Source organism: Cucumis melo, chromosome 7 (assembly GCF_025177605.1).
Source record: "Cucumis melo cultivar AY chromosome 7, USDA_Cmelo_AY_1.0, whole genome shotgun sequence".
Classification (NCBI taxonomy): domain Eukaryota; kingdom Viridiplantae; phylum Streptophyta; class Magnoliopsida; order Cucurbitales; family Cucurbitaceae; genus Cucumis; species Cucumis melo.
In genome coordinates this window covers 14,420,397-14,434,522 of record NC_066863.1, presented here as the reverse complement: position 1 = coordinate 14,434,522, position 14,126 = coordinate 14,420,397, and the positions used below count along the sequence as shown (strand labels likewise).

General features: G+C 32.8%; 2 protein-coding genes across 3 annotated transcripts; both read left to right on the top strand.

The window, feature by feature from the left end:
- The first annotated feature begins 8,995 nt into the window (after positions 1-8,995).
- Positions 8,996-11,817, top strand: LOC127150381 (uncharacterized). The gene is made up of 2 exons (XM_051088085.1): positions 8,996-10,606; positions 10,697-11,817. The coding sequence occupies exons 1-2, from the start codon at positions 9,430-9,432 to the stop codon at positions 11,815-11,817; spliced, it is 2,298 nt and encodes a 765-aa protein (XP_050944042.1). The 5' UTR covers positions 8,996-9,429.
- Positions 11,818-11,857: 40 nt separating this feature from the next.
- Positions 11,858-13,981, top strand: LOC127150245 (uncharacterized). 2 transcript variants are annotated; one of them, XM_051087607.1, is made up of 7 exons: positions 11,858-12,198; positions 12,291-12,404; positions 12,495-12,751; positions 12,842-13,057; positions 13,133-13,324; positions 13,406-13,760; positions 13,846-13,981. In XM_051087607.1, exons 2-6 carry the CDS (start codon positions 12,296-12,298, stop codon positions 13,751-13,753), a joined length of 1,122 nt encoding a protein of 373 aa, XP_050943564.1. In that variant the 5' UTR covers positions 11,858-12,198; positions 12,291-12,295; the 3' UTR covers positions 13,754-13,760; positions 13,846-13,981. The 2 variants fall into 2 exon arrangements, with proteins under 2 accessions (XP_050943564.1, XP_050943563.1); XM_051087606.1 differs by lacking the exon at positions 11,858-12,198 and having other exon boundaries at positions 12,216-12,404.
- The last annotated feature ends 145 nt before the right edge of the window (positions 13,982-14,126 follow it).

The following is a 14,126-nucleotide window of genomic DNA, read 5'->3' as shown; positions in this document are numbered from 1 at the left end:
TAGTCTATTCCAATAATCATCCCTAAATAATAAACCAATATTTACACTATCACAAATTATAATTAATTTTGTTATATTTACAATTTTTTTAAAATTGTTGTAATGATACTATCAATCTAGTTTTGTTATATTTGCAATTCATTCTATTATTAAAATGCATGAGTAGTAGGAGAATCAAATTTTTAACCCTATGAAGCTGGTTGGGGGAAGGAAAGAAATAAGTGGGAAAAAGATTATAAAAAAATGAGGATTATGATAATCTTCTTTTATGAGAAGAAATAAGCTGGAAGGACTACAAGGAGATTACAATAATCTTTGTTTGAGGGAAGAATTATGGTAAAAAAAATTATTTTTTTTAATTTGTACAAATGTATTTTTTTTAATTCGTATTATAAATTCAATACACAAATATTCGTGCCAAAAAATTAATTGATGTGTTAAGTGCTAAAGAAAATACATCTATTTTCTTTAAATTGACGTTGTAAGTGCAATATCAAGAAATTTCGTATTGTTAACAATAGATTTAAAAAAAATGATGACCAACATAATAGCATTGAAACGAAATGAAATATGGAAAACACATGTTTTTTTTTCGAATGCAGTTTAAATGGCGAACATCAATTACATCGTACATCAAGATAATGCAAAACAAAAACACAATGAAAACAAAAACAAAAATGGGTCATGCGGTTCAATCGAACAGACAATCACAAGTTATCACATAAAATGACTTTGCAGTAGGCGAGCTTCATTTCACCGGAGCTTCATTTCAACAACGACGATGACGACACACATATTGAGGAAGAAAGAGAGAGATTGAGACGAAGTAAGAGAAGAATTGAGAGGAAGAAAGGGGAATCAAACATATTCCTTACCCCCATTATTCCTTGCTCCAAACATGGAAATCCTTTCATTTACTTCCCCACTCTATGTTTCATTCATTTTGATAGATTATTTGAATTTAATAGTAAAAAATGTGATTAACTTTTCAATAATTTGTTATCTACCATAACAACAAATACTTTCGTACATTCCAACAAATTGTTTAATTAAATTTATTATATAGTAAATTTCTATTTATTTTCTCTAAATTGTTTTATTTTCATTTTAAATGAGTGATAATTCACAATGGTTTAAGATGAATCTATTTTAAAATGCATATGAAAAATATGCGGATCTAACACAAAATACAATGTTAACCACGATTTTATAGACAGTATAACAAAAGTACAATTCTGAAAGAAAATAGAAATAAAAAGACATGGAGATTATTAACCTAATTTGGTGTAAAGTCACTTACATATGAAGGCCAGTGTTCTCGAAAGAACAAAATTTCACGATATAAAGAGTTTAGAGATTACAATGAAAGTACTTATTTGATAAACTCCCTCTTCAATGACTGATGTATAGCTTTTTCTTCAATTTCAATTTTAGGCTTTCTCAAGTTTGAGCTCTCGTGACTTTCACAATAATACTTCTTCAAGTTTTACGTGAGATTCTCAGTAAAAAATACTTTAGGCTTTTCCTAAGAGAAATATTTTATTGAAGTGGTTGTCGGGTTGTAATAATATTCTTTAAAATTTTGACCCTTTAAAATGGGGGAACCGCTGTAGTAACAATGTAGAAAGTATCTTTAAATAGAAAAAAACAACACGAAAAGAAGGAAGATAACGAAATTAAATAAATAAGGGAAACGAAGGAAAAAGACTAAAATAGAGAGAGGGGCAAGTAAGTAAACTCACATGAATCCGTCGAAAAAGGCAAAATAACATAGAATAATAGACGAAGTAAACAAATTGAAAACGTAACTCTCTAAAATTTGTATGGTTCTTTAAATTTTAAAACTTTGCTGCCTTTTATTTTTTAGGTTTTATGTGTTCCTCTTCTTCAAAATATGTTTCTATTTTATGTTTCCTCAACTTTCTTATCCTCTACTTCTCTCTCTCCCTCTTGCCTTTAAATATTTCAAATTTTGTACCTTCTAATTCAAAAGTTCTTTTTAACACAATCTAAAATTTTCAAATTTGATAGATAGGTTTGTTTACGTAAATGTAACAAAACCTAAAAATATTACGACCTTTGTAACAAAAATAAAAGCACATGAGCTCTGATAAAATATTTTCATAATTTTTCAGATTTTCTCTTGAATATTGCAGACGATTTGTCTTTTCTGTTTCTTCTTCTTCACGATTTATTCATCCTCTCTTCCAAAATTCTTCATTCTTCTATTTTAGATTTTATTTTTTCTATTTTAAAATGATTTATTCTTTGTTTAAATCTCTTATTTCATTTTCATTATTTCAGCAAGATTCTTTGAAACTACTTCATCTTTCTCGATCATTCACCCAGTCTTACTCGTAAAATGGGAGGCTTATTAGCCAACGTTGTTGTGCTACAGATCTAAGGATAAGTCCGTGTAAACAGAAGTTCATGATTAGCTTAAGTTTAAGATTAAGTTATCTAGGTCATCAATAATAAAAATAGTCAGTTTATATCATCAACATTGTTATAACTTAAAAGTGACTATTTTATGGTTCCAGTATTTTGTGAACTCTTTACATAATCTTGGGCAATTATTGACTCATTTATTTGTACCTTATTCTCAATCCATAGTATATATATTTATTATTTTGATATTTTTGTGCAGAGTCTGAAAAAAGACTCCGATACGAATCCAATGCAACGAAAATCACCTAAAACGGAGTACAAACGAAGAAGAAAGGGCAAAACAAAAATTAGGGGCAAATTGAAAAATATTCAAAAAGTTGTGACACGTGTCAGTTATCCACACCGACGAGCCACCCTCAGGTCATGAGTTTGAACCACCCGCAACGCATTTATTTTTAGAAACTTTCAAAACACCAAAAATGGCGTCGTTTTGTGCTTTAACGACACTGTTTCTGTTAAAAAATATGTGTTTTAACGACACTATACATATTTTTCTGTCATATATTTCTTCTTTCAAAAAAATTAAATACTAAATTTCAGCATTACCCACGTATGTTTGGAAAGATATTTATATTGATAATAAAAAATATAACTCGATAAAGATTTTACAATAATCCAAAAAGAAATTTACTGTAATAATATTATTACATGTATGTGTGACCTAATCTAATCATCGTATAAATGAGAACTTGATCGATAGCATGCTCCATGGATTCTTCTACTACCTACAAATTTGAAAAATGAACCTTAACCAACATTCATTACGAAAGACACCGGTGGCAGACCCATGAAGCAGTTTTCCTCTTCTTTTTTTTTTTTCTTTTACTTTTCAATTATTAAAATATGTGGGCCTTTTGTTTTGGGTTTAAAAGAAAACTTTACAATCACCCACTTGGAGACAAAACGGGCAACACGTCTCTCCTCTGCAATGGTAGCAACTTCTTTTTACTCATGAAGAAGTCCAACTGAACTTCAGTTTATCAACTCAAGAGGAATGATTTTGGTATATATATCTGCTAGATTCTGATTCCCTATAACCTTTTCAAGCACCCGCATGTCATTTTTCAGAACTGATCGAATAAAATGGTACCTCACCTATATGTGTTTCTTCTTGAATGAAACATTGGATTATAGGCTAATTGAATAGCACTCTGACTGTCATAATGCAAAAATCTGTTTTCAATTTCAAGCCAGATTTTTCTAAGAAAGATGAAAGCCATATCATTTCTTTTACTTGCATATATTACTGCAACATACTCAGCCTCTATAGTAGAAAGAGTCATTATCTTCTGCAGTTTGATCAAACTCCAACTAATAGCAGTATTACCTAGAGTAAAAACACAGCCTGTAATACTTTTTTATCATCTGTATCACATGTACTCATATCTATATCACATTACTCTACAGTTTGAAGTCTGACTTTTGAATTTGCATTTTTTTTATGCTGAAATTTAAATTCTTTGATTGCTATTTTTAGTCCTATGGTGAAATACTCTGATTCGAGCTACTTTAAGGGAGATTTTAAAAGAAAAGTAAGTTTTAGGATACTGAGATATAATGAGGTATGCCCAGGAGATTAGCTTTTGGGTGATATATTGTACCTAACATATTGTGTATGCTCTGACTATCTACTTCTGAAACTATCCTTGTCTAAAAGCATTTCCCTTTTGGAGTTCTTTTCTCATAATTGAAATTGAGATGTCCCTTACATTTTGAGTTTCGGGAATTAGTTGCTAGTCTTCCATTTCAGGAGTGGTACTTTTATTGGATACAATGGTTTAAAAAACACGCATATACTAAACAAATGTATTTTGTGGATTTACATGAAAGTGTATGTATAGTATTCCAAGAAGATATCCTTTTTTCTTTGATAAGAATCACAACTTTCATTGAGACCAAGACTAAAAATTTCCAAGAGCGAGCCTGATTATTGAGTCTGAATAACCAAATCCAACACAAAAAAAAAAAAAGAAAAAAGAAAAAAAAGAACTTTCCAAAAAGAGAATCGGATTATTCAACCTGAATAACCAAACCCAATACAAGAAAAAAACTTTCCAAGAAAGAGCCTCATTATTAAGCCTGAATAACCAAACCCAACAGAAAAAACATGCTAAAAGACCAAGACAGAACCACTAAACACAAACCTGTAGACTACAGACGAACATAAAAATTGATTACTCGATGAATTTATAAGAAAATGCTCGCATTTCAAGACCACAAGCTGCACTCAAAGCCTATTAGCATTTGGTAGTGCAAAAATTCAGGGAAATCATCACAAAAGCTCTTGTTATCAAAATTGCTCTGTTCGAGAAATCTTCACAAAAATAAACCACTCCTGGTCCAGTGAAGGTCTACAACTACCTACCATTTTATCCATAGCAATCTGGAGATGTTAAACTCAAGTGATAGTTGTAGTGTTGAGAATGGACGTTTATGCAATTTTAAAGCCCATATGAAAAGGCAGCAAAAGAGTATTTGCAACAATTCTTGAAAAAATAAATCTAAATAGACTCTAGTACAAATTTGGGTTTTAACGATATTAGTAATCAAAATAAAATATGTCGTTAAAATAACAAATGAGGAATTTCTAATGACACAGTTTTTGCGTAGTTATTTAATTTTTCTTGACATAAATTTTGCGTCGTAAAAATAAACTTCAGCAATTTTTTTATCTAATGGAAGGGTAATCTTTAAGAGGTCGTAGATATAACATTTTGTCATTTATTTATTATTTTTTATTTACTTTTTTATTTTATTTATCTACTTTATTTTACTTTATTTTTATTTTATTTTGAAAGTTAAATTTGAATTTGAATTTAATCATTTGTTTTCTAAAAAAAAAACAAAAAAAATGAATATCACATCTCTTTCCTACTTATTTTCCCTCAACTCACCTAATTTTTTCTCTTAAGATTTTTTTCCTCTCCCTTCAAACTCTTCCACCTTCTCCACCCTTAAAACACGATATTGCCCTCTCTGTCCTGTAAAAACATATAAAAACAAAGGAGAATTTCTTTTTGAGAGGGTATGTTAGATTGAGATCAATTAGAAGGGTTGAACAAAAAGCTAAGGAAACTATTATGTCAAATTGGTTTTCAAAGGTAGTTTTTTTTTCTCTTTCCTTTCCTTTCTGAGACTGTGATCAATTATAACGGTGTATTTTTTCAAATTTGTTTTTGTTGGAATTACGTTAATTGATTTTACGGTGAGTTCAATGTTGGTTTGTTAGGGTTAGGCCAACTGAGTTTGATGTGCTTGCTTCAAATTTAGCATTGATTTCAATATACTTTAAATTTATTATATTTAGGTCATTTGAATTTACTTTGTCTGTTTTACTATACTTTAATTTTATTAGGTTAGGCCAATTAAATTTATTGTTGCATCAAATTTAGCAGATTTAGGCCAATTGATTTCAATGAATTTGTTAGATTTGGGTTTTACTTGCTTTAATTTTGTTAGGTTAATTAATTAAATTTATTGTTACATCAAATTTAGTAGATTCAGACCAATTAATTTCAATGAATTTGTTAGATTTAATTCATTTGAGTTTACTGTTTTATTTCTTTAATTTTGTTAGGTTTATGCCAATTAAATTTATTGTTGAATCAAATTCAGTAGATTTAAGCCAATTGATTTTAATGAATTTGTTATTTGTTATATTTAGGTTATTTAAGTTTATTATGCTATTCTTTCAATTTTTTTAAGCTAATTGATTTAAATTTTTTAGATTTAGGGTTTAATTTGATTGTATTAATTTGTTTTGACCGTTTATTAAATATATTGCAAGTTTGAAATTAATTTATTAGAGTTGTGAAAGACAGAAAAGTTTGTTAGGTCTTATATTTATTTCACAACTGCATATTACACTTTGTATTTATTTCCCAAACCTGTATTATTTCTCAGTATATTATTTTCAATATATTATTTTATATTATTTCCAATATATTATTTTATATTATTTCTAATATATTATTTCTAATATATTATTTCTAATATATTATTTTATATTATTTCCTATATTATTATTTAAAATATTTTATTTCCAATATAATATTTTATATTATTTTATATTATTTTATATTATTTCCAATATATTACTTTATATTATTTCCAATATATTTTATATTATTTTCAATATATTATTTTATATTCTTCTCAATATATTACTTTATATTGTTTTCAATATATATTATTTTATATTGTTTTCAATATATATATTATTTTATATTTTTTCAATATATATATTATTTTATATTATTTTCAATATATTTATTCTATACCTATATATTATTTCTCAACCGGTATATTATTTTTCAACCCTGTACATTATTTTCAATCTGTATTATTTGTCAAATGTATTGTTTGCTGTATTATTTGCTAAATTATTTACCAGTTGTTTTATATGTCCTGTATTATTTTCCAACCTGTATTTGGCATATTTCAATTGTTTTGATATTATTATTATTATTATTATTTATTTATTTATTATTTTTATAATCGTAAAATGTATGAACAGTTCTTTTTTTTTTTTTTGTCATATGGATATAAAAATTTGAGACGAAAAAGAAGTGATGTTCATTTATGGATTTTATGATTTAAATTCCATAAATACATTAAATTTCTCATTTTGAAAAATTAATTAATAAATTGTTTATAAACAAAATATATCAACAATTTTCTATTTTAGAATGAGACTGAATAGTATTTTTTTTTAATTTATTAATTCTTTAGATACATGAAATGTCCCACTAAACGTCTATGATGGAGATCAAAATATCAAAGTTTGATATTTTAGTATTTTTGAGGTGAATAAAAAAAATAATCTTTTGAAACAAAAAAATAAATTTCATTACTCTAATGACTCTCATGCCACCCATCTAGTTATCAATTCATGTTCATATTTTTTCTTAGATGTGAATTGATAACCATGAGACATTTAAAAAAATCAAATAAAAAACATTGTTTTGTGAATCTTTGTAATTTAGTTTAAAATATAAATTTTGGTAACCATTTTTATGGGTGTGGTAGGGTGCTAACACCTTCCTTTCACACAACTGGCTTCCGAACCGTAAATTCAGATTTACGTAGACCAATTTTTTTTGTAACCAATCACATCTTAATATGGTTGGTGTTGACTCAGAATCTACTATTTATTAAGATTAAATAATTGAGGATGTTGGTCGCTCCACGTTGCGATAGAGGTAAGAAGGGAATGAGTATTCAATTTGTTTGAGAGTTTCTTTCATTTATTTATACTTTTTGTTTGGAATTAAATTTACATATAAAAGACAACTTGTTTTGATTCTTGTTACAAATCCTCTTGATAATCCCTATTTATTATTTTATGTTTTCTTTTTTCTACTAACCACTTTCCTTTCAAAATTCATCAATCCAACTCCAATTTTCACCAAAATTCTCTCTAAATTTCATTTTGCCACAACTCTTTCCTCTCCATTTTGCTATTTTCTTCCAAAAACTCTAGCAATCTTCTTTACTCTTCTCTCTCCATTTTGCCATTTTTCTCACAAAAACTCCAACAATGTTTTTTGCTCCAATGGAAAGGTAATCTTCTAAGAGGTAAGAGGGCAATGAGTATTCAATTTGTTTGAGAGTTTCTTCCCCTTTTTTTCTACTTTTTGTTTGCGAATTAAATTTGCATCTAAAAAACAACTTGTTTTGATTCTTGTTACAAATTCTCTTGATATTCCCTACATATTCTTTTATGTTTTCCTTTTTCTACTAACCACTTTCCTTTCAAGCTTTGGTTTCAAGAATTTTTATTAGCAATCATTCCCTTGGGTCGACATCCTAACTTGCCACCAAGCTACGGTAAAAAGTAAGAGTAAATATTTTTTTTTGTACGTTAAATTAGTGAGTTTTTTATCCTTTTTCTTGCACTACAAGAAAATGGCCCATTCCCGACGCCGAAAATCACGTCGGCATAAAAAACGTCGGGAATAAGGGCTTTCCCGACGCCATCAAAAACGCGTCGGGAGATGCGTCGGGAAAACAATCTTTCCCGACGCACCACGAAGGCGTCGGCAACAATACGTCGGGAAAAGGGACTTTTCCCGACGCCGTGAACAGTGCGTCGGGAGAGGCGTCGGGAATAGGGGGAGAGGTTTATTGTTAAATTGAAAATTGAATTGGGAGGGGGATTTATATTTGAATTGAAAATTGAAAATTGAAAATTGAAATTGGGGGGGGGGGGGGGGGAGGGGAATTTAGTTGAATGGAAAATTGAAATTTGAGAGGGGGGGGGGGGAGTGGAGTTAATAGTTAAATTTAAAATTGAATTAGAGGGAGGGGGTTTTAAGTTAAATTGAAAATTGAGATTGGGGGGGGGGGGGGGGGGGAGGGGAATTTATAGTTGAATGGAAAATTGAAATTGGAGAGGGGGGGGGGGGGGAGTGGAGTTAATAGTTAAATTTAAAATTGAATTGGAGGGAGGGGGTTTAAGTTAAATTGAAAATTGAGATTGGGGGGGGGGGGGGGGGGAGGGGAATTTATAGTTGAATGAAAAATTGAAATTTGAAGGGGGGGGGGGGGGGAGTTAATAGTTAAATTGAATTGGGAATGTAATATGTGTGTTAAGATTTGTTTTTGCTATCCTGCAGTTATGGTAGCATTTTTTGTTTTGAATTTGTTTATGTTTGGGATGGCTATCCTGCAGTTATGGTAGCCTTTTTTGTTTTGAATTTGTTTATGTTTGGGATGGCTATCCTGCAGTTATGGTAGCCTTTTTTGTTTTGAATTTGTTTATGTTTGTGTTGGCTATCCTGCAGTTATGGTAGCCTTTGTAGTTTGGAGGGGTTTGTAGGATGTGAAGATATTTTGAAGTATTGTGTTGTTAATAATTAGGTTGTGTTGGCTATCCTGCAGTTATGGTAGCCTTTGTAGTTTGGAGGGGTTTGTAGTATGTGAAGATATTTTGAAGTATTGTGTTGTTAATAATTAGGTTGTGTTGGCTATCCTGCAGTTATGGATAAGGGTTGGATGAAACTTAGAAATAAGTTATCCCTTGAGTATAGATATGGAGTGACCCAATTTTTAGAATTTGCCAAATTTCACGTTGATGCTTACGGACGATTGAGGTGTCCATGCAAGAGATGTTTGAATTTAAATTGGAGCTCATTAGAGGGTGTGGAAAGACATCTGCTGACTATAGGAATATCCCCCTACTACACAGAATGGGTGTATCATGGAGAGTCATTAAGCTATAGAGGTACAGAAAACTTTGAGGAAGGAACTAGTAGTAATCCTTTTAATGAAGGAACTAGTAGTACACAATTTAATGAAGAAGGTGATATCTTTGGTATGCTAAATGATTTACAAGCCCCTATAGAACATGAAGAGGAAATAGAGGAATTTCGTTTGGAAGATGAAATGGCGATGAATGTTGGGGTAAATATAGATGAAGATACAACAAATAATATATTTCAGGACTTATTGAATCAAGCACGTAATGAGTTGTACCCCGGTTGTTCTGAATTTTCGTCGTTGAATTTTTTGGTTAAGTTGATGCATGTGAAAGTTCTAAATGGTTGGAGTAACAAGTCATTCGACATGTTGTTAGAACTTTTAAGAGCAGCGTTTCCAATGTGTAATAGTACTATTCCTAGTTCATTTTATGAAGCAAAACGAAAACTTCGTGACTTGGGCTTGGGATATGAGACTATTCACGCGTGCAAGTATGATTGTGTATTGTATTGGAAAGAGTTTGCTGATTTGCAACATTGTCCTACATGTGGCGAGGCTAGGTACAAGGTTAATGATAATAGAGGGAAAAAAATTCCGCATAAGGTATTGCGCCACTTTCCTTTAGTACCTAGATTACAGCGCTTGTTTGTATCGCAGGAAGGGTCTGCTGACATGAGATGGCATAGGGACAAACGTGTTGAAACAGATGATGTCTTGAGACATCCAGCTGATGCAGAGGGGTGGAAGCACTTTGATTCTGAATTTCCTGATTTTGCTTCTGATCCACGAAACGTGCGTTTGGGCTTGGCTTCAGATGGGTTTAACCCATTTGGTCAAATGAGTACCTCGTACAGTATGTGGCCTGTTGTGTTACTTCCTTACAATTTGCCACCATGGAAATGCATGAAAGAGACAAATTTCTTTATGTCATTGCTCATACCCGGTCCTAAATCTCCTGGTAGGGAAATTGATGTGTATCTCCAACCATTGATTGAGGAATTGAAAGACTTATGGACTTTTGGGGTGCGTACGTATGACTCTCTTACAGGTCAGTTCTTTCAGCTATACGCAGCCTTGTTGTGGACGATTAATGACTTCCCGGCGTATGGTGACCTATCAGGGTGGAGTACGAAGGGGTATCAGGCATGTCCTATATGCATGAGTGATAGATCGTCCTTCGGGATACGAGGTAGAATATCTTTCATGGGACATAGACGCTATCTTCCACAGAATCACGTGTGGCGTAGAAGTAGGCTACACGATGGAAAGGTAGAGCGTAAGGCTCCTCCTGTGGTGATGAATGGGTATGAAATATTAGAACAACTAGATCAGTTGGAATTTCCAGTTATGAGTAAACATCCTTCAATACAGGATAAGAAAAGAAAGAGAGCTCTTAATTGGACGAAGAAAAGTATTTTTTTCAATCTTCCTTATTGGTCGAGACTTTTGTTACGTCACAAACTTGATGTAATGCACATTGAGAAGAATGTTTGTGACAATTTGATTGGTACGTTATTGAACATCGAAGGGAAAACGAAGGATACCACGAATGCTAGGTTGGACTTACAAGATCTGAAGATAAGAAAGGATTTACATCTTGTAGAAGTGGGTAACCGATTGGTGAAGCCACATGCGAGCTACACGTTGACTACCAGTGAACGAGTAGAGTTTTGTAAGTTTCTGAAATCAGTTAAGTTTCCCGATGGATTTGTTTCCAATATATCGAGATGTGTGCATGAAAGAGAGGGGAAAATATCAGGACTAAAAACGCATGATTGCCATGTTTTATTACATCGACTGCTACCAATTGGTATTCGAGCATTCTTACCGAAGAACGTATACACTGCTATAACCGAATTATGTAATTTTTTCCGTGACTTGTGCGCCCGAACGATAAGAGTAAGTGATCTAGACAGATTGCAAGCAGATATCATAATCATACTTTGTAAGTTGGAAAGAATATTTCCACCTGCCTTTTTTAGCGTTATGGTGCACCTTGCCGTTCACTTACCATATGAAACGAAGATTACTGGTCCGGTTTCTTATAGTTGGATGTATCCGATCGAAAGGAGTCTACGAACGTTAAAGCAGTATGTTAGAAACAAAGCACGTCCTGAGGGGTCAATTGCAGAAGGCTATATCATGAAAGAACGACACACATTGAAGTAGGGTACAAATCTCTCAACACATCCCGATTTTGGTACGCGGATGAACCTGTAATTCTTGCAACTCAAGCACATCAAGTTTTTTATGTAGATGATCCAAAAAATGGTATCAATTGGAAAGTTGTGCAAGTCATCCAAAATAAGCGTATTTGGGACGTGCCAGAAGTGGAGGATGTTCAGAATGACCATATTAATATAGTAGAAGTTGTTGTAAGCCACCAAGTGGATGACCACATCGAGGATGACACTCTATGCAGAAATGACGTTGATCCCACAATCGTTGAAAGACCGGTTGTGCGTCATGTCACTGACGACTTCATCGACGATGTGGATGAACACTTGTCACATGCAAGCGATGAGGAATTATAGTGACAAATTAAACCACGTATGCACATATTTATATCTAGTTTATATATTTTGATTCTAGCTATGTGTTTGTATTTGGTTATTGAATGTTTGTTTTTTATATGTCCATAGTCATTATGTCATATCGACGATCAAGTTTTATGGAGACGGACGATATGTTCCTCCAGTTTGAGGAGGATTTAGATAACATTGCGGGAGGGTCGTCATCTGTGGGCGACAATACGGGTGAGTCTAAGAATTTTATTCATTTTTAACTTACAAATATTTCATGTAGGGGTTCCTAACTTTATATCTTATTGTCTATTTATTGAGCAGGGTCTTCTTCTCAACAAACGACCCCGACTCCTAGGAGACGTGCGCAGTCTCGACTCTTGGAGTTAGAGCGCCACGTTGCAATAAATGGGCGCATTCCGATGACGATCGCCCCTGGAGCGGAGAAGCCTATTTCTCCACACGCCGTTCGCTTCAGCCAAGCGATAGGCGTGTGCGTGCGAAAGACATTTCCCGTCCGCTGTCTTAAGTGGACGGACGTTGGGAGAGAATACATTGAGGTCGTCAAGGGCGACCTCCAGGTAATTAAATGCACTACACATTTATATATGATTTCATTTGAAACATATCTAACTTTAACCAATCTAATGTGTTATGTTTGTAATGTGCAGCGATTCTTTGTGCTTGATTTCAACGATCAAGCAATGAACAGGTTTGTTGAGCATCAGATACTCACGACCTTTAAAGAGTTCCGGGCCGACTGTCATAAACATTTCAAAAAGTACAGCGACCCGGAGGAGGCTCGTGCCAACCCACCAAACGCATTGGTTGGACGTGATGAGGATTGGCACTTCCTCTGCGACCATTATATCAGTCGTGCATTCCAGGTATTTGTCATGATTAATTATGATAACAAGTTTTTATATGTATAAGAAATAAACAATATAATTGTTTTAATGCAGGAGCAATCACGGACAAACAAGGCTGCTCGACAGAAGCAGCCTTACAATCATAGTAGCGGGTCGAAGTCGTTTCTACAACGACAGTATGAGCTCGCTGAAAGAAGAGGGCAGCCGGTCGATCGTGTGGAATTGTTCCGGGAAACACACGTTCGAGCTGGGACATTCGTGTCGCAGGCCGCCGAGGATGCGCATGTAAGTTATACCCTTATTAATTATCCACTTTTATTATATATTTTAGCGCGTTACCTAACATAATTTTTAAATTTGTTGCAGAATCAAATGCTGGAACTCCAATCACAGCCTACCCCAGAGGGTAGTCAGCCACTCTCTGAGGATGAGATATGCGATCAGGTGTTGGGTCGACGACCAGGCTACTCAAAAGGCCTTGGTTGGGGACCCAAGCCGAAGGCCCGCAGAACGGCAAGTGCAAGCAGTTCGTCGACATCTTGTTCGCAGTCCACACAAAAAGAGATTGAATTACAAGCTAAACTTCATGAAGCTTTGGAACGGATTGAAGTACAAGATAGAAATCACCAAGCATTAGCTTCACAAGTGGAAGCTATGAAAAAGATGATTGAAGACCTAACTCGTGCACAACAGGGACCACCACATGATCCCTAGCCCTGCGGTACGTCGTATATGTCTCTATTATTCTTAAGTTTTTGCAATATATGATTATGTATTAAACTTAGTTATTTTTATACCATTTTTAGGACCGAAGGTGTAGAATGACGCGCATACGCACCTCGTTGGGAGATTGGGTCTTATGTTTATGTTTTTTGTATATTGAAAACTATATTTTCTTGTAGTCAACTTATTCGTATTATTAATTTTAATTCCATTTTTTAATTTGTGTTTGTATATTTATTAATTTAATCCAAAACGTCGCCAAATTTTTTTGAGCAATCCGAACATCATTGTGAATGTTTGAGCAAAATATTATAAGGAAAAAAGTAAAAATAAAATATTTAAAAAAATATATAAAAAATATTTC

Bases quoted from the DNA above. Each gene is read 5' to 3' on its own strand.
- LOC127150381 (XM_051088085.1), top strand. From the start codon at position 9,430: ATGGATAAGGGTTGGATGAAACTTAGAAATAAGTTATCCCTTGAGTAT. The intron at 10,607-10,696 runs GTAGGGAAATTG...ACTCTCTTACAG, and splicing joins ACCCGGTCCTAAATCTCCTG to GTCAGTTCTTTCAGCTATAC.
- LOC127150245 (XM_051087606.1), top strand. From the start codon at position 12,266: ATGTTTGTTTTTTATATGTCCATAGTCATTATGTCATATCGACGATCA. The intron at 12,752-12,841 runs GTAATTAAATGC...TGTAATGTGCAG, and splicing joins TCGTCAAGGGCGACCTCCAG to CGATTCTTTGTGCTTGATTT. The intron at 13,325-13,405 runs GTAAGTTATACC...AATTTGTTGCAG, and splicing joins AGGCCGCCGAGGATGCGCAT to AATCAAATGCTGGAACTCCA.